At 53.9% G+C, this 17,870-nt stretch overlaps 7 protein-coding genes across 7 annotated transcripts; 3 read left to right on the top strand and 4 right to left on the bottom strand.

Annotated features, from left to right (window-relative positions):
* Positions 1 to 57: 57 nt before the first annotated feature.
* ASPZODRAFT_44545 (hypothetical protein) lies at positions 58 to 1,170 on the bottom strand (the record flags this gene model as incomplete). Its single annotated transcript, XM_022728355.1, has 1 exon — positions 58 to 1,170. A coding segment is annotated over one exon (1,113 nt), but the record flags the coding sequence as incomplete, so codon positions are not given.
* A 659-nt stretch (positions 1,171 to 1,829) lies between these two features.
* Positions 1,830 to 4,718, bottom strand: ASPZODRAFT_151710 (hypothetical protein; the record flags this gene model as incomplete). Its single annotated transcript, XM_022725765.1, has 1 exon — positions 1,830 to 4,718. The coding sequence occupies one exon, from the start codon at positions 4,716 to 4,718 to the stop codon at positions 1,830 to 1,832; it is 2,889 nt and encodes a 962-aa protein (XP_022581676.1).
* Positions 4,719 to 5,909: 1,191 nt separating this feature from the next.
* Positions 5,910 to 9,085, top strand: ASPZODRAFT_132120 (hypothetical protein). The gene is made up of 5 exons (XM_022722939.1): positions 5,910 to 6,669; positions 6,752 to 7,662; positions 7,728 to 8,015; positions 8,087 to 8,353; positions 8,428 to 9,085. The coding sequence occupies exons 1-5, from the start codon at positions 6,360 to 6,362 to the stop codon at positions 8,956 to 8,958; spliced, it is 2,307 nt and encodes a 768-aa protein (XP_022581675.1). The 5' UTR covers positions 5,910 to 6,359; the 3' UTR covers positions 8,959 to 9,085.
* Positions 9,086 to 9,968: 883 nt separating this feature from the next.
* Positions 9,969 to 11,184, top strand: ASPZODRAFT_1907016 (hypothetical protein). Its single transcript, XM_022727325.1, has 4 exons — positions 9,969 to 9,997; positions 10,054 to 10,285; positions 10,366 to 10,464; positions 10,526 to 11,184. Exons 2-4 carry the CDS (start codon positions 10,107 to 10,109, stop codon positions 11,061 to 11,063), a joined length of 816 nt encoding a protein of 271 aa, XP_022581674.1. The 5' UTR covers positions 9,969 to 9,997; positions 10,054 to 10,106; the 3' UTR covers positions 11,064 to 11,184.
* Positions 11,185 to 11,305: 121 nt separating this feature from the next.
* Positions 11,306 to 12,964, bottom strand: ASPZODRAFT_151707 (hypothetical protein; the record flags this gene model as incomplete). Its single annotated transcript, XM_022725764.1, has 2 exons — positions 11,306 to 12,271; positions 12,332 to 12,964. The coding sequence occupies 2 exons, from the start codon at positions 12,962 to 12,964 to the stop codon at positions 11,306 to 11,308; spliced, it is 1,599 nt and encodes a 532-aa protein (XP_022581673.1).
* A 236-nt stretch (positions 12,965 to 13,200) lies between these two features.
* Positions 13,201 to 15,968, top strand: ASPZODRAFT_95936 (hypothetical protein). Its single transcript, XM_022730517.1, has 3 exons — positions 13,201 to 13,456; positions 13,520 to 13,989; positions 14,062 to 15,968. The coding sequence occupies exons 1-3, from the start codon at positions 13,345 to 13,347 to the stop codon at positions 15,901 to 15,903; spliced, it is 2,424 nt and encodes an 807-aa protein (XP_022581672.1). The 5' UTR covers positions 13,201 to 13,344; the 3' UTR covers positions 15,904 to 15,968.
* A 220-nt stretch (positions 15,969 to 16,188) lies between these two features.
* Positions 16,189 to 17,647, bottom strand: ASPZODRAFT_132115 (hypothetical protein). Its single transcript, XM_022722938.1, has 5 exons — positions 17,525 to 17,647; positions 17,316 to 17,439; positions 16,921 to 17,227; positions 16,672 to 16,846; positions 16,189 to 16,614 (listed from the first exon to the last, which is right to left on the bottom strand). The coding sequence occupies exons 1-5, from the start codon at positions 17,555 to 17,557 to the stop codon at positions 16,375 to 16,377; spliced, it is 879 nt and encodes a 292-aa protein (XP_022581671.1). The 5' UTR covers positions 17,558 to 17,647; the 3' UTR covers positions 16,189 to 16,374.
* Between the last annotated feature and the right edge of the window lie 223 nt (positions 17,648 to 17,870).

The raw sequence follows: 17,870 nt of genomic DNA, 5'->3' as shown, positions 1-17,870 counted from the left end.
CACTGCTGCCTCGTTGCAAGTGCGCTGGGGATGGCTCTCGTCTTCGTGCCCGCCATGGCTGGAGCCCCGCCGGTGAAAAGGGTGAGACGAGAAATGTAGGACCTTGCGCACGGCATTTACGACGCTGGATCTCCGTTTGGAGGGTTCCCCCGCGGCAGTAGCAGTAGCAGCAGCAGCGGCGGCGGCCGATCCATGGCCATGACCATGACCATGACCTGCTGCTGTTCCGCGCTTGCGTACAGGAACATCGGCACCCGGGGCGATCGGGGTGGGCTTCGGCGGCCACTGGCCATCAGCTTTCCAACCCTGGACCATGGCCTTGGTCATGTCGGCGAGGTTGATGGGCACGGTTGGGGTGAGACCCTGGACGACAACCTTGCTATAGATGGATGGATAGATGGAGGGATTGATCGCAGCGCGGATCGGATGTGACAGCGGCAGCAGCGGCGATGCGACGGGGATCAGCGGCTCGTCCGGGTCGTTATCGCCATCGTAGTTGGACACGACGGGCTCCGGCTCTGTGATGCCGGTCTCTGTGGACTCCTTGCGTTTGTCGATCGCGGGGAGCAGCTCCGTCGACCGCGGTGATTCCTCCTCTGCAAGTCGATCGGTGATGGTGGTGGGGGGGTGGGAAATCGCAAGCGCAGTCTCCGTCCGGCAGGCCAGCCTGTCCTCGTTGTCCACGTTTGAGGGAGACGTCCCCGGTGAGTCCGAACCAAGCCCCTCCTCTACATTGTTATCGCTGTGCTGTAACAGTCTTTTCCCGACCTCTCGTCGTTTCCGAGCCCCCGACCAGACATCCCGTTGCTCAACCCATGTGTGCAGTCCCTCGTTCCAGCAGATTTCCTCCTCCACCCGCATGCGCCGTTTGCGCCGTCTCTCCGCCGGACTGATCTCTGGGGCGGGTGTCTTGGATTTCGCCTCGGGCCTCGCCGCAGGCGGTGGCTGCGACATGTCCACCATCTGAAACCCGGCGCGTGGCTCTAGTTCCGAATCCGAGCTGTCATATTCGCGAAGTCGCCATTCCGCAACCTCGGAGCCGGTCGACGTGGGCAGCAGCGATGACGCAGTGCGGGACTCGGACGGCTCAAAGGACCAGTCGTCTCGTACGATCTCGCGCACATATCTTTTCGACTCTTTGATGGTCGCATCTTGATTCTCGGAGGGCATCTTCTTTTTTTCCTTTTTTTTTTTTCTTTTTAAAGAAAGGTCTCTTGTGCCGGCGACGATGGAGAAATGGGGGCGATAAGCTTAGTTCTAGAAGGGTGAGGGTCGTGTGCAGTCGGCGGCAGGACGCATGGGTTTCTCCTCCCTCCCCCGCGCGCAGATCTTGTCTGGATAGAACGGATCGCAGGCTGGCAAAGGGAATATAGATGAGAAGACAGGAAGAAAATAAAGAAAGCCAAAGAAAGAATCCTAATGAGCGTGATGGGAGCCGATGCAGACCATATGTCGGAGAGTCGAGGAGCTGCGAGGTGACTGGGAGACGGAAGTGAGTTGAAAAAAAGAGCCTGCCGCCGCTTTGGGGGGCGATGATGTTATGGATGCGATGGGCAGATGTCCCTTATTGCCCCTCCACAATTGCCCAGTGTTCTTGTGAATAGGAATTATATCTGTCTATATATATTAAAAAGAAAAGAAAATTCTAAAGTTATTCATATCAGATCTATTGGCACATGGTCTATCATGGTGATATTATACAAGTCGTCTCATAACAATAGCAGGAAAGTCACCACCAAGATTAGGGGACACAGAAAAAGAAGAGGAAGAAGAAGAAAAAAAGGAGGAAAGATGAGCAAGAATGCTACTTGAAAGAAAAAAAGGTGATCTCAGGTCCGTACGCGTGCTGAGTCGGGCCCCGATTCATCCAGGCTCGAGGGCGTGAATCCCCACGCCGATCCCTTTTTGCGGCGGCCCTTGCGATCGCCATACTGCTCATCGAATTTACGGATGGCTGCGAGCGAGGACATATCCTCACTGATAGACGCGCTGATCTCTTCCATGCCGCGCTCAAAGTGTGTCCATGACAAGGTGCGTCGCTCCGGGTAGGTGTATGCTTCCGGTCCCTGGTGCTGGGCGGCCAGGTTGTTCTCGTCACGCACGCAGGCCAGCGCGGCCGCAACGCATAGGTTCTTGAGGTCCGAGCCCGAGTACAAAGGGGTACGCCGCGAAAGCTCCGCCAGATCGACCGAGGCGTCGATGGTCTCCTCCTTGAGATGGATCTGGAGAATCGCGAGCCGGTCCTGCTCCGTCGGCAGATCGACTAGGAGGCGGCGCGGAAGACGCCGCAGAACGGCGTCGTCGAGATCGAACGGCCGGTTGGTGGCGACCATGATGAACGCAGAGAGGTCGCTCATCCCGTCCCACTCGCGGAGGAACTGATTGATGAGTTCTCGGTGCGATGTACGGTTGCTGGCCCCCGTGCGTGAGCAGAAGATGGCATCTGCCTCGTCGATGAAGACAACACACGGACTGAGCTTCTTGGCGAGCGTGAAGATGGCCTTGACGTTCTTCTCGCCCTCGCCAACATACATGTCGTAGATCTCCGACCCGCTCACTTCGAGCACCGTCGCGCCGCTCTCGCGGGCCACAGCCTTGGCCAGAAGCGTCTTGCCAGTTCCCGGAGGCCCGTACAGGAGCAACCCAGGGATCTTGTCTGTAGCCAGGACACCGTAGGTAAATGCCTCTGGCCGGATCAGGGACAGAGAGGTCAGGGTCTTCAGGGCGTCGATTGTTTCGGGGGGGACATGCACATCGGCAAAAGTCGTGCGGATGCTTTTTGCGTCGACAACACCATTGAGGAGCTTCTTCTCGTGGGTGTTGCATGTTTTGCGTAGCGATTTAAGGAGCTGCTCTCGGTCATCCACGTCCACTGAAGGACTCGCTTTGGACCACTTTTCCTTCAGCCAATCGTTTCTGATCTTGTCTGTCTTCTCCATGAGCCTGACCCCTTGGCTAATATGTTCCAAGGAAAGTGGCTCTCCCGGTTTACAGCATCCGAGCGCCAGCGTCGCGATCCGGTGGACCTGGCTGTATGTCCAGTATCGTTCGCTCAAGCCGGATGCCTCGATTGTTACATCATCCAAGGCCCAGTGGCGATTGTCAAGGAGACCGTCTTCAATGGTTGCAGATTGGTCGGTCATCGTTGTCCGGAGCAGCTCTTGTAGATGGCGAATATTGATCGCCATGGTCCGTTTCCTGCGATCTTCCAACAGCGTCTTGTCAACAAGCTTATTCTCCATAGACGGAGTCAGCACGATCGTCTTTGAGAATTGGTCATCAAAGCCGAGTGGCACACGTTTGGCAGCATCCTGGGATAAAGAGACGTTGATATCCTGCCCGACAGTCCCGATCAGCAGAACCCGGGATCGTTGTCTCCGATGGGTTTCAATGACTTTTCGGAGGAGAGAGAGGAACCTCGAGCCTTCACGTGTATTTTGAATGCTCGCGTAGTCTTGTATCTGAATGATCACATCACGTCCTGGTTGAACACTCCGTCGTTGAGCACCATCACCGGCCTCAAGATTCGATTCCTCTTCCGAAGTCGGTTCGGGTGATTTGTTTGCAGAAGGGATAATTTCATTGACAAGTCGATGCCACCTATCTTCCGCTTTGCCTGTACTGCGTGCGGAGAGACCCGCCACCGCCTGGTCGGATGTGCCATTCAACGACGCTGCTAGGGACTTTAAGCCAAATAAAACGGGGAGGGCTATATCCCCGGCTTCGCGGGAAGTCTCAATGGTGATAAACTTCGGGCTAATATCTGGCCGAATGTCTCTGGATATTCTGGGTCCGTCATCTTCATCAGCTTCGTCACCCTCTCCTTCTATAGACAGTTCGTCATTCTCGTTCCAGGTAGTTGTGGAGAAAGGGCGATAAACTTCATATCCCAGGTATCTGATTGGGGACGTGGTGCCCCGGTCCGCTAGATCCTGTTCAGAGCACAGCTCGGCAATATCTTGCGCATCGAGGGTCACAACACTGGCACCGAGTTCGTGGCCCAGCCGCTTGACCACGGCGTCCAGGAACACAATGCCGTCGTTATCGGGGTACTGAAGAATAAGATGAGATTTAAGGGCAGGCGGTTCTTGGGAATATTTGGGGGAAGGCAAGGCCAACCCAGCCTTGACCGATGCAACCAGCTCTTCCCAGACTGCTTCTGCCACGACGTATCGATTCGTCGAATCCACGGGCTTTCCGTCACCGGCGTTGTCAGCTCCATCCCCTCCACTTGCGGACTCCTCCTTCGCCACGTTGTCCGACTCTGATACCGAGTTCTCCACGCGCACTTGATGCATCGATTGTTGTATCGGGATCTGCGGTGCGCCGTCATTGAGCAGGGTATTGCGTTCTCGAAACCAGTCTGGGACCAGAGGAGCAGCGGGAGCTGATTCATTTGTTGTTCTTCGATTTCTCATCGCCCGACGCACTGCTGATCCATAGGGACGACCGGCTTCCTTCTTTCCGGGAGGCTTCGAAGCCGACGTGGCAGCTCCATCCTTCGGAAGGTCTTCGGCGGAGAAGCCACTGCTCTTGGCCACAGCATCCGCTGCCGAGTCAACAGTGTCCGCTGGATCGTGCGGCGCGGCTGACAGCCACTTTCGAGAAGCGTGGAAACGACGCGTTAGAACGACGCTGGTGGGATACCGCCGATGCGCAACAAAACGACAGGGTCGGGCGAGAGGTGCGAGCAGCCTTGGTTGCATTGACGGCAACATCTGGGGCAACCGAGGCCCCCGAAATCAATGTCGGCAATAGCTGCGGATGCCACGCGGAGCACAAGAACGCATCAGCGGGCGTAATGTCGATGCTGGTGCGGCGAGAATTCAATATGGCCGGCTCAGACCTTCCCATTTCAGGTATCACGTGATATTTGATTATATAAGCATACTGGCATCGGAGAAACGGCACTTGTTATCCGATCAGAGGCAGTTCAATAGGGCACTAATATTCGCTTTTTGCACTTAATCCAGAGGATTTTCTATAGTTACTAGTAGATAAATTTTTTATGGCCTTCATGGTACATATTTTATAAGAGCCGCATGGAGTTTAAAAGGGGGGTTAAGGCGTCAGGCCCGGATTGTTGGTGTCGAATAGCTGTGTCGTTCTACTGTAACCCGACGCATATGGAGGGCCGTCAAGACAGATGCTCTGTTTTCGACAGGATTATATATATTATACGGAGAATGCATCTATTATAAGATATTGATAATAAGCGTAATTGCCATAATCATTCATTTCAGTCATTATCTAAGTCTAATCCTCGTAGATGGCGGTATTTGCATCGAACCTAAGCATTGCTGTTAGCTGCGTTCTTCACATGGCAACGAGGCAACGGAAGAATAAAACAGAATGATGCAGTGTCTCAGACAAGATATACTGGCAAGTAGCAGACCAACCGGGAAAGGAAGGTCCGAACTGTCTCTCCAAGGTCGATTCAGAAAGTAAAGAAGAAGAAGTTGTGATCATCTTTGACAAGTGTGCAGTGCAGTGACAGAATGAGAGTAATAGTAAACAACTTACCTAGTGATGCAGAATCGAGGAGAAGTAATATCTTCTGACCGATCCAAATAGTTGGAGCAGTCATGCAGAAAAATGAATAGGATAAGAGGAAGAAGTTAAGAGAAAGAGCGCATCAAGTAAGAAAAAAAAAAAAAACACATGAAGAAAAAGTAGCACCGGAAGAACTATTCCCCTGCTCCCGACCGCCTTTCCACTTTCCATCACGTGACACATGCCTCTCCGGGACTAGCGTGCCAGCAGCGCGCTGTGCGACTCTCAGCGTCTCTCGCTGGGAAAAGCCTCAAGAGTCTCGCCATGCTTGATTGCCGTCCCTGAACCTCCTCCCGTGTGCCTCTGGTTTCCCGCTCGACCTCCTCCCGTCTCTCTGCATACCCGCCGCGCTTTCTGGCCGGCCGAGCTCGAGTGCTTTGTCTGGTTCTGCTTCGTCCGACTGCCTGGCGATCGCGAACAGGTGCCGTTCTCCTTCGCTGGCCCCTAGCCCCTCCACCTGCCCCCGTCAAGGTCCGTTCCTCGACTGGCGCCGTCCGTACCCTGGACCCCCCCCAAAACTTCCAACCGCTCCAACCACCGCAATCCGGCTGACTCTAGCTGATCTGTGCTGACTTTTTTGCTTCGTTTCTACAGGAGGCGGGCGACCTGGCTGGTAGACGGCGGATCCATGCACCAGGACGACTATCCACGCAGGCTCCGTCGCCCGTCCGCTGCGTCTTGGCCTGCACTCCGGCGCTAGAAAGCCGATTGTCAAGAGCGCTTTCCCTTGCCCTCGGTCTTCGCCCGTTGTGTTGTCTTTGTCATCTCCGGGTTTTCGTCGTCGGTGACTTGGTAGCATAGCGATGATGATGGCGCAGCCGTTTCCCGCCCATCAAGGCATCCCGCAGCACCCAGGTCTGCCTCCCGGCCACCCCATGGCCGCCACTCAGCACCCCAATGCTGCCCATCCGGGCGCTGGAATGGTCCAGCAGATCCATCCCGGCGTCTCGAACCCCGGTGCGCCCCAAGTCAGCCAGGCAGGCCCTATGATGGGCGGGATGCCGCCCGGGGCGGCATCCGCGGGCCCTGGGGGGCCTGTCCCGAACGCACACGCGCTTCAGCACCTGAACCCGGCACAGGCACATATGTTCCAGCAGCAGCAGTTTGCACAGAACTGTAAGTCTCGTTTTTTTTTTAGTGGGGATAATAGACGCGTGCTGCCATTTCAATCACCCGCTAACTAATTGGTCCGGTCTAGTCGCAAATAACCCCCAATTACTGCAACAACAGCAGCAACAACAGCTTCTTAGACAGCGGATGATCCTCCAGCAGCAGCAGCAACAACAACAACAACAACAACAGCATCAGCAACAACATGGTGGGATTCCGGTTCCCCTACCAAACGGAACTCAGGGCCTCAGCGCCGCTCAATTGGCTGCCATGCAGGTAAATCCTGCTATGCGCCCTGTCAATCTTCAAATGCACCTTGGTCAAATGCCTCACAGCCAGGCCCAGTCGATCCAGCAAGCTCAGCAGCAACAACTTTTTGCTATGCAACAGGCCCAACAAGCGCACCAGGCCCAGCAACAGGCTCAGCAGCAGGCCCAGCAGCAGGCCCAGCAAGCCAACAATGCCATCCAGCCAGGCCAGCAAACACCGCAGCAGCGTGCTGCGGCACAGCCTCAAGTGATCCACGATGCTCAAAGTGTCACACCACAGCCACAGCCTGGACCACCGCCGCCGGGCAGTGTGACTCCATCGCAGCAGCACTCTAACCCACCTACTCAGGTATCCTCTACTCAAGCACCTCCACAGCCTGGTGCTCACCCCCAAGCGCATTCGACCCCGAACTTGCAGCAGCAGCAGCTTCCGCAGGGGCAACCGCAGCAGCCGCAACCGCATCATCAAGTACAGACCCCGGCGCAGACTCCTCAGGCACAGGTGCAGCAGCAGCATCAACAGACACCTCAGCAACAGACCCCCCAACAGCAAGGCCACCCGCAACCACAACAGCAGCCGATGACGGCCCAGGAGGCCCACCTGAAGGCGCAACAGCAGAATTCAGCGGCCCTGATGTTACAGCAACAGCAGGCTCAACAAAGAATGATGATGAAAGGAGCAAGCATTCTTGCCCTGAATTCATTTGCCGAGCATCTAAGTGGCTTTATTGTACGTTCTTTTTTTCTTCTATATCGGCTTCTATGGATGGTGGTATCGGAAGCTAACTGGTTCAGAGCCGAGGCGAAGCCCAAGACTTGATCTACTGGCAATCTTTTGTCGACAGGTTCTATTCTCCCGTTGGCGTCTTACGACAGGGAGTCTATCACAACCAAACAGGTGCCAAGCAGTTTGAGATCTCCACCCCTGCCCTTACCCGGTATTATATGACACAATTCACTAGCGGGATTACAAAGATCCAGATGATCATGGAAGGGTTACGGGAAAGAGATATTACAAATGGTGGTCATATTGTGGAAAGTCTGAAGACATCGTTTATCTACTGGTTTTCAAATGAGTCTCAGGTATGTCTTTTTCCTATCTTTTTCTGGTCATTGGGGAGAGGGGGGCCTTTTTTTTCTCATGATTATGATAGCTTTTCACCAATGGCACATTACGCGCCCAATTCGACATGAACAACAAGATTGAAGTGCTGGATATTACCGTCGCCAACCACACCGAGTTTATCCCGAGGAGCCAGCTGCAATCGCTCGAACTCTCGGAGCAGAAACAAAGCCCCAAACTAGCGAAGAACGTGTCCAAGCGAGCACAGCAAAAGCAGCCGCAGCCACCCTCTGTCACTCTTCCCGAGTCCATGGTAACTGCTAATGGTGTTCCAACCGCAGTGATGGGCTTTTTGGAGGTAAAGTTACCATCCCTTCCCCCATATTAATTGGCGATGATGATGAAGACTAATTAATCCCTGGATGAAATTAGGTGGCGGAAACAATTTCCCATATGCAGATGTTGTTCCAGTTTTCTCAGAACTACCCACAGCTGTCTCCTCCGGAAGCACTTAGGCATCTGGTGAATAGTCTTCAGACTCAAAACCCGGGACTTGGTTTCGTGCAACCGCCAATGAATCCAGCGATGCAGCAGATTCCCAACCCTCGAGGCCCAAATAACATGAATCCACCATCTCAGTTTGCTTCTCCCGCCATGGCCCACTTGGGTCTGCCTGTCCAAGGCTCCCCGCATCTCAGTGGCTCAGCTCACCCCAGCCCGGCTCAGAGCCACCTGGCTGGACCTCCCGGCGTGATGCAGCAAGGGCCGATGCAACCGAACATGGCCGCGGCTCAAGGTGCCAGTGCCAACTCCAGCCCCGGTGTTGGCAACAAACGTCGGCGAAGCACGGTGAAAATCGAAGGGGACGAAGGTGGTCCTGATGTGAATGGGGCAGCGCCTACTGGGACCGCCAAGGTCAAGGCCAGTCCCCGGGTCGGCAAGAGACAAAAAGGCACCGCTTAATATCTTTGTCGTCTATTTAGAAGGAGCTCTCACACGTTGTTATATTCGTTTCGATATCAAGAGGGGTGGAATCGGCGTACAATAGGTTTTTATACTTGTTTTGAAGGCTTGTCTGCCATGTCCGGGGTTTTTTTTTTTCTTTTCTCTTTCTTCGTCATCTTTGGACATATTGGAGGATATTTCTTCTTTTTCTTCTTCGCTTGCTTATTCTTCTCTTTCTCTATGTCCCCTTATTATCATCTTTTTTGCTCATTTCTCCCTTGCTAGTCCTCGTTATATCTGTTTTTCCTTTTTTGTCTAAGGCACCGCAAAGCGCCGATGAAGCATGACTCTGTTCTGGCGGTCTTTCGCGTTCTCTGAAATATCCTCTTTCTCCCTGGGATACGCGAGGGACGATTTGAATCTGTCTATACGGGTACTTGATTTCTTCTGGATGTCAGGCCGAAATCCCATCTATCTTCGATTGCGGTGCAAGTAGGGACAATCTGCTTGCGCCGCGGCGTTTGAAGTGCAATCAATGCGAACCCTTGTACTCTACCTCACCTGTCAATTCTTTTTCATGGTCTAGCCGATTCGCAATTCTTTTTTTTTTTTGGTTGACTGTTCGACTTTTGTCCATTTTGTGTCAGACTCGACACATATCTCTCACCCACCCCCTTCTCTCTGACCATCCATCTCTCGACCTATTGATTCCTATCTGGCTTTGTCTCGCCTCGTCGATGCCTTCGACTCTTTCTGGTGTGATAGACTAGGTGGAAACTTCCTTGATATCCGTGCCCTGCGATTGCGACTCATCTGGTCTTTTTTGGCGTCAGGATACTACCGACTTTGTTTCAGTGACTCTGGAAATACAATCGTCTTGTTTTTTCCTGCTACTCATCTGTTTGTAGACTGTCATGTAGTCGTTTTTCACAGTAGTTGTCAGTCTTTATCTTATCGTCCACCATCGGAGACCCCCGCCAGAGCTCCAGCTCAGTTTTGCAATCTGCTACTCCAGTTCAACATTCCATCAGGAAAATAAAGGTGAGTAACTATCTCTGTAGGACACAACAAGCAAGCCTTTTGAGGGTACCAGCTGACTCCCTTCTCCGACAGATCCTCCCTCAGGCCAAGCTGAGCTCTTACCCTTTGTTGCCCCTCTCGCCATCATGTCCCACTCCCACTCCCACTCTCATGGCGATGACTTGCACTCCCATGACGACCCTTTCAACGGTCATGGCCACTCACACGAGATCCTCGACGGCCCGGGCTCCTATGCCAACCGTGAGATGCCCCTCATCGAAGGCAGGGATTGGAAAGACCGTGCTTTCACGATCGGCATTGGAGGGTAGGCCACACCACAATATAATCCAAGAGAAAGCAGCTAGTTTACTAGAACCATGTTGATATCCATCTGACTTGCTGTAGGCCAGTTGGATCGGGCAAGACGGCGCTGATGCTTGCGTTGTGCTTGGCTCTGAGGGATGAGTATAACATTGCCGCCGTCACAAACGACATTTTCACCAGGTAAGTTGCACTGCATTTTGTTTTTGTGAGGTGGGTGTGTCTGTGTTCTAACGACATGTAGAGAAGACGCCGAGTTCCTCACACGCCACAAGGCTCTTGCCCCGAACCGAATCCGCGCAATCGAAACGGGCGGGTGCCCGCACGCCGCGGTGCGCGAGGACATCAGCGCCAACCTGCTCGCTCTACAGACGCTGCAGAAGCAGTTCTCGACGGATCTGCTACTTATCGAGTCCGGCGGCGACAATCTAGCAGCTAACTACTCGCGCGAGCTGGCCGACTTCATTATCTACGTCATCGACGTTGCGGGGGGTGATAAAGTGCCTCGCAAGGGAGGGCCGGGCATCACGGGCTCCGACCTGCTGATCGTCAACAAGATCGATCTGGCGGAGGCGGTGGGCGCTGACTTGGGCGTCATGGAGCGCGACGCGGCCAAGATGCGCGAGGGCGGGCCCACGGTCTTCGCCGAGGTCAAGAACGGCAAGGGCATGCCTCATATCGTCAACCTGATCATCAGCGCGTGGAAGGCCAGCGGGGCCTACGAGGTGAGCCTGGAGAGATGGAAGAATGGCGCCCAGAGGGGGTCGGGGAGTGTAGAGTAAAAAGATTTGAGGAAACTTGGGTGCCGTTTGGTAAATGGATATCTGGCATTCTGTAATTCATCTTTAAATATAGTACTTTTTTTTTCTCTCTCTCTCTCTTTAATGTACATGATAACGCCGAGTAATGCATCTCTAAATAATCATAATCGAGGCAGGGTATCTGAGCACTCGTTTCACCCAAATCGAAGACAAAGAAGGACAACGAACAACGAACGAAGACGACACGAGTACAGACGGACTGACTACCGCGCGAACCGTCCCAGAGCAGGCCCCAGTTCGGACCGCTCCGCACGCAGCCGTTCCTTTGCGCGGGCGGTGCGCTCCTTGTGCAAGGCCTCGGCCTTGAGGCGCTTCTCGTCGATGACATTGCCGCGGCCCTTCTTGCGGAGGTACTTGCGCAGGGCGCTGTTGCGGCCGCGGCCGCGATTCTTGAGCTTTTCGATCGGGTCCTCGGGCTTGCGGTCGAGATCGCGCTCCTCCTGGCGCTTTTTGTCGCTGATGGTGTCGAGCTTGCCGACGAAGTTGGGGTCCAGTGAGATCATCTCTGGCTGCAGCTTGTTCAGCAGGCCCTGCACCTCCGCCTCCTGGCGCTGCTTGACGTTCTCGTACGGGTTGGCTTCCAGCGCGTCGAAGTTGGGCTCACCCGCACCCGGCACGATGATGCTCGAGAACCCCTGGTCGTGACTGACACCCAACACATCCTCGAACGGACACCACCCCAAGTTCTCGATGCGCTGGCCCTCCCCGCCCCAGGCCATGTATGGGCTCTGGACTTTGCCCTGGTCGGCAAGTGCCGCATCAAAAAGACCCCGCCAAACACTGACCTGCGTGCCCCAGCCGACTGCGGTGAGGCCACGATCACTGATAGCAACAGAGGAGCCGGGCTGGTGGCACGAGTACGAATGCACCTCCCGAAACATCCGAATATCCCACACGTTCATCTTCATGTCTTGACCAGTCGAAACCATGTACCGACCCTGCCTGTCGATTGCCATCGAACGGACCGGACCGCGGTGGACGAGCGCCTTGACGAGCGCCGTCTGCGAGTTGGGCGACCACAGCGTCACTGTTCCGTTCTGGTGCCCGACATGGAGAATGGCATTCCACGGATTTTGGCTCAGCGACGTCGGGCATCCGAGCCGGGTAGGCAGCTCGGCAACGGTCTGACCCGTCGAGGTATCGGTATATTTGAGGAAGCCGCTCATTTGCTAGCATAGATGTCAGTCAAATCGGGCCTAGATGATATGAGGATTGGAAGAATAACCTACCGCACTGGCTAGAAGAAAGTGATATGGCAGGAATTCAAGGAAGAGTGGTTCGACGTGCTTGCTGAGACAATGCAGCTCCAGTCCGCTCTGGTCGTAGATATAAACGTTCTTCTTCTGAGCCACAGCGAAGAACTGATTGTTGTGCAGCCACTTGGCGTCACGGACAGTCTCGTTCAACTGCAGCTCGCACCCCAGCTTGCCTGCCCGCCAGTCCATAGTCGCAACATGTCCCTTTCGTCCCGCAAGGAGCAGGTTTCGTCCGTTCTTCGTGTAGTCTGCCCGATAGGGACCCAGCTCCGTCAGCTTCAGCTCGAATCCCTTCTTGGCCGTCTCGATTCCCACTCCTTGCTGGATCTCGTCCTGTCGGACCTTGTATGTCCTTTCGAGCTCTCCCTCCGTCTCGAGATACCCGGCGTCGTGTTCCAGCAGAATCTCCGCATCCTTCGCCCGCAGCGCTGCGGCCTTGTACTTTGCTTCGACAGCCTTGAGATTCCCGCGCAGCTTCTTGTCCTTGATTGATTTAGTATGCACGGCCTTGCCACGGCCGTACACCTTCTGCGCTTCCATAACATGCCTCTTTGCTTCGCGAGCAGCAATCTTATCGCTTTGCGGTACGACAGCGTTGGTCGCCATCGTGCTCTGTCCGACTGTTGCGTTTCCTTGCTTCTATCTTTTCCGTTGCTGGCACTTCGCTCTGATTCCCTTTCTGTCAATAAGACACCCAAATAGAGCCAGATCGTTCTCTGTTGACTCGGTGGCTGCGAGAAGAAAAGGACTGTCGACGGAGCTTCTGCGGAAAATTCATGCCAAGACTTGCCTCGCTTCACATTATTTTTTTCTGCCGAAGTTTGGGCTGGGAAGAGCTCCGAACTTTTTTTCCGCCTGAACTGCCTGGACTGCGTCTCTCTTACGAACGTCTTGATTAGGGAAGTATTCCTGTTTTAGAGATCCTCTAGACGACTGCAACGCTGGCCTCGCTTCCCTATCGTTTCAAAGGGTCCGGTGCTGCCAACATGGCGCCCATGACCCAAGCGGCGCACCACCACCGGTCCACGACCAAAACATCGCACAAGGCGTTCAAGAGCAAGCATGCCACGAAGGGTGCGCTGAAGGAGGCTCACAAGGGTATGTTGAAGCAATATCATCGTTGAAACTGTCTCGAACGTTGGATTCTGACGATGATTATAGGCAAAGTCGAGAATCACGAGCGGGGTATCCGCAAGACCCCCCACCAGCAGCTCAAGTCGAAACTTGATCGTCGGAACCAGGCTCGGCAGAAGCAGCAGTTGAAGCATCAGGAGAAGGCACAGGCTACGAGCATCTTTGCTGGTCAGAACGGTGCCCCGCGTCACGTTGCTATTGTGCCCCTGACCCCAGATATCGATGTCGCTTCGGTCATCAGCTCCCTGAACGAAAGCGTCGACGTTTCCGGCGAGATTGTGGGCGATGGAGCCTGTCGCGTGCGTGTCGATCGATTTCGTCAGAGCGTCCTTTATATTCCCGCGAAATATGACCTCATGAGCGCCTTGGATGTGTGTCGGATGGCCGACTTTGTGATATTGGTGCTTTCCCCTACGATGGAGGTTGAGGAACAGGGCGAGACGCTATTGCGATCAATCGAGAGCCAAGGTATCTCGAATGTGATTGCTGCAGTTCAGGTATATGGGATCTCTTTGCAAAATGCTTTTATTGTTTCCTATGATGCATGCTAATACCAGCTATCTGTATAGGGCATCGAGAAGATCAACCCTGCCAAGAAACGTCCTCAAGTGGCTTCATCTCTCAAATCCTTCGTCAACCATTTCTTCCCGACAGTGGAGAAAGTTCTGTCGCTCGATTCGAGACAGGAGAGCTCTAACGTCGTCCGGTCTCTGTGTACCGCAACCCCCAAGGGAATTCGCTGGCGCGATGAACGAAGCTGGTTGCTCATCGAAAATGTTCAGTGGCCCGAGAGCTCGTCAGAAGTGGTGAATGATGTGATTCTCACCGGTGTCGTTCGGGGCAAGGGCCTCAAGGCCGACCGCATTGCGCACATTCCGGGTTGGGGTGATTTCCAGATCGAGAACATCACAGCAGCGCCACTACCCAGCAACAAAATCAAACGAGATGATGCCATGAATGTCGACGATTCCGAAACAACCCAGGTCCTGGATGCACCGACTGCTGACCGTGACGATCTGGCCGCCATCGCACCGGAAGAGATTGAAATGGAGGATGACATGATCCCTATGGAGGATACGGAGCGCAAGGGCGTCCTTCTCGACGATCACCACTACTTCTCAGACGACGAATCCCATATCCCAGCCCGACCCAAAAGGCTTCCGAAGGGTACTTCAGACTATCAGGCCGCATGGTATCTGGATAATGTTTCGGATTCCGGATCCGACCTTGAGGATGAGGACGAGGAGATGGCCGTGGATACTACCGGTGCCCCCGAGGATGGCGTCTTCCCTGACAACCGTGATGCGATGACGGAGGCTGGACCTTCCGAGTATCCGCAGTCGGAGATGTTCCTGGACCCCTCTCCGGAAGACGAGGCGCAGCAGCTCGAGGAATACCGCGCTAGCCGCAGGAAAGAAGCCAACGAAGACCTGGAGTTCCCAGACGAGATCGAACTCCACCCCAATGTTCTTGCCAGAGAACGTCTGGCTCGATTCCGAGGGCTGAAGAGCTTCAAAACAAGTCACTGGGAGACTGCCGAAGACCGTCCGCACGAGCCAGAGGACTGGCGCCGGTTGCTCCAGTTTGCTGATTATAAGGGTTCCAAGAACAGGACGCTTAGAGAAGCCTTGGTTGGGGGCGTCAATCCTGGTATCCGTGTTGACATTCATCTGCGCGCTGTTCCCTCGTCACTCCGCAGCCGTCCCCAACCCGTGGCCATCTTCTCTCTCCTTCGCCACGAGCATAAGCACACCGTTGTCAACATCAATATGACTTTGAACTCCAGTGTCGAGGAGCCGCTAAAGTCAAAGGAGGAGGTCATCGTCCAGTGTGGACCTCGGCGTTTGGTCGTGAAGCCCATCTTCTCCGCGGGAGACAATACCCCCAACAACGTGCACAAATACGACCGCTACCTCCACCCTGGTCGCAGTGCGGTCGCCTCATGGATTGGCCCTCTGACCTGGGGTGCCGTTCCAGTCCTTATCTTCAAGAGACAGACTCAGCCTCAAGATCCCGAAGTCCTCGACTCTGCAGATGGTAGTGACGACGCTGCCGCCGCAGCCACTTCCGGTCAGCTCGAGCTGATCGGTACCGGTACTGTCGTTGCGCCCGACCAAGCGCGCGTCGTGGCCAAACGAGTCATTCTCACAGGCCATCCATTCAAGATCCACAAGAAGGTCGTCACGGTCCGGTACATGTTTTTCAACTCCGAAGACATCAACTGGTTCAAGGCACTCCAGCTGTGGACCCGACGCGGACGCAGCGGGTACATCAAGGAATCCCTCGGCACGCACGGCTACTTTAAGGCAACCTTTGACGGCAAACTCAACCCGCAAGATTCCATCGGCATCAGTCTGTACAAGCGGGTGTTCCCTCGCCGAGCCTTGGCCTTGGAGGATGTGGTGGCCTAGACTTAGACGGGGTGGTTTGGGAACGAATACTCTTTTTTTTTTTTTTCTTCCCTTCTCTTTTCTTTTTCCCTTTACATTTTGCATGAATTGACGAAGTGCATATATTTGTTGGGTCATGGATGAAACCGCTCACCATACTGATATCTCTTGATGATACTCTACAAAAAGCATTGGAATTTTCTTATAGAAGATCGGATATAGGATAGTAATGAGTTCACGAGTTCTACTCTTTTCAAGTCGATAACAGCCTGCTGGTATAACTGTAGACCAGTCAGGTTTATCTCTTCACAGGAAGATTCAATATATATAGTTCTGTTATTGATGGGGTAAAGATAGGCAGAAGGCCTGCCTGCATAATATGGAAGTAATAATAGATAGCACAAACACTCCACTCTGTCTACTGGCATTTCATCAAGAACCATCCAAGAAAAAGACATAAAAATAACCTCATTTTCGTCCAGAGTAGCAAGTTTACGCAAAGTCCTCCTCCGCTTCCTCGATGTTGTTCTTGATGCGCAGTAATAAGGTGGTCTTCCACTTATCCAGCTTACTGAGCTGGTCAAACTGGAACAGTTTATCGGCAAAGGCTTCCTGGTCGCCCTGTTCCATTGTCTGGACAAGGTCGACAAGCAGCTGATGCTCTCTGGTCGAAGCAAACGTTGGGTCAATATCTCGGTAGTTCTCGAGAGCACGGTTGGTGGCCACGAGATCCTAGTAACTGGCATCAGCGACGATAGAGCGGCAGTAGAAAAGGATACATGGACATACATTGGTAGCAAGGTGGCAGATCCCTGCCTTCAAGAAATAGTCCTTCACCGACCACTTGGTCAGGTTGTTGTTCATAGACGACCGGCCGACTCGCTCGTAGTGCCCGATGGCCTTGTAGTAGTCATTTTCAAGCGCCGCCAGATCCGCTACCTTGAGGTAGTGTTTATTTGCGAGCCTGTAGCAAAAGACCGTCAGACGAAGCGCCAAAAAAAAAAAAAAAAACCTCCCCCCAGAGTTGGTAGACTTTACGCTTCAGCGTTATCGCTCTCAAACCACTCGGCAGCCTTCTCGTAAGCCTCCAGCGCCTTCTTCATATCTCCCAGCTCCACCTCGTACACTTCCGCCAAATACTGCTGCTGCGTAGCCGCTCGGCGGAGGTTCCCCTTCAGCACATAGTGCTGGATGGCGCTCGACAGCACCCGCGCGGCATCCTCTGGGTCTGATTTGCGGTAGACCTTAAACGCTTCGGTTAACGTGTTGGCGGCGTCATCAGGCTCGTTCAGGTTCTTAGACTGGATGGTGGCCGCCTTCTCAAATGCTAACCCAGCTTCCTTGTCTGGCGACCCACGGGTAAGTTGTTAGCACACGTTGCAAGGGGACAACAGTCCACAGGACCCTCGTGGTAGGCAGTTAGATAGACGCACTCATCTTCTGGACTCGGAAGGCGTTTGCAGCCTGGGTATACAGGTCGGCGGCATTCTCATATTTCTCAGTCCGTCCGCCAAAGAGACTGAAGCCTCCAGATGCGCCGGAAAGTGCCTTATCGGCCTGTGTGGTTCAGGGTCTATCAGCTCTCGTTGCGCGTGCCAGAATGCCAATACGCCATGAGGCGGGGAAGTTAAAAGGAACGTACTTTCTGCAGAAGGACACGGGGGTCTGCGGCCATGACGAGCAAATTTCAATGCTCTCGATCTCTCAATAAAATAAAATAGACCGATCAGCTCACAGGATTAGTCGTGAAATGACAGGCAAAGCGTAATAAAAGGTATTTGGTTGCAAAGCGACAGTTGGGGGTCCGTTGGTTCTCTCGGGGCGGTGGGGGCAGAGGAGCTGCTACTCCGTAAGCTGTTTTTCCCGCCGCGCGATCTTCTTTCTACACGACGACGACGGATTCTCTTCTTGGACACACAATTACGGTGTGGATTCGAAGTCATGTCCTCCTTGCGAGCTGCATCTTCTCGACTGGGGCGAGTTCTTTG

Source organism: Penicilliopsis zonata (genome assembly GCF_001890105.1).
Source record: "Penicilliopsis zonata CBS 506.65 unplaced genomic scaffold ASPZOscaffold_6, whole genome shotgun sequence".
NCBI lineage: Eukaryota > Fungi > Ascomycota > Eurotiomycetes > Eurotiales > Aspergillaceae > Penicilliopsis > Penicilliopsis zonata.
The sequence above is the reverse complement of the archived record's forward strand: the minus strand, read 5'-3'. Positions and strand labels throughout refer to the sequence as shown.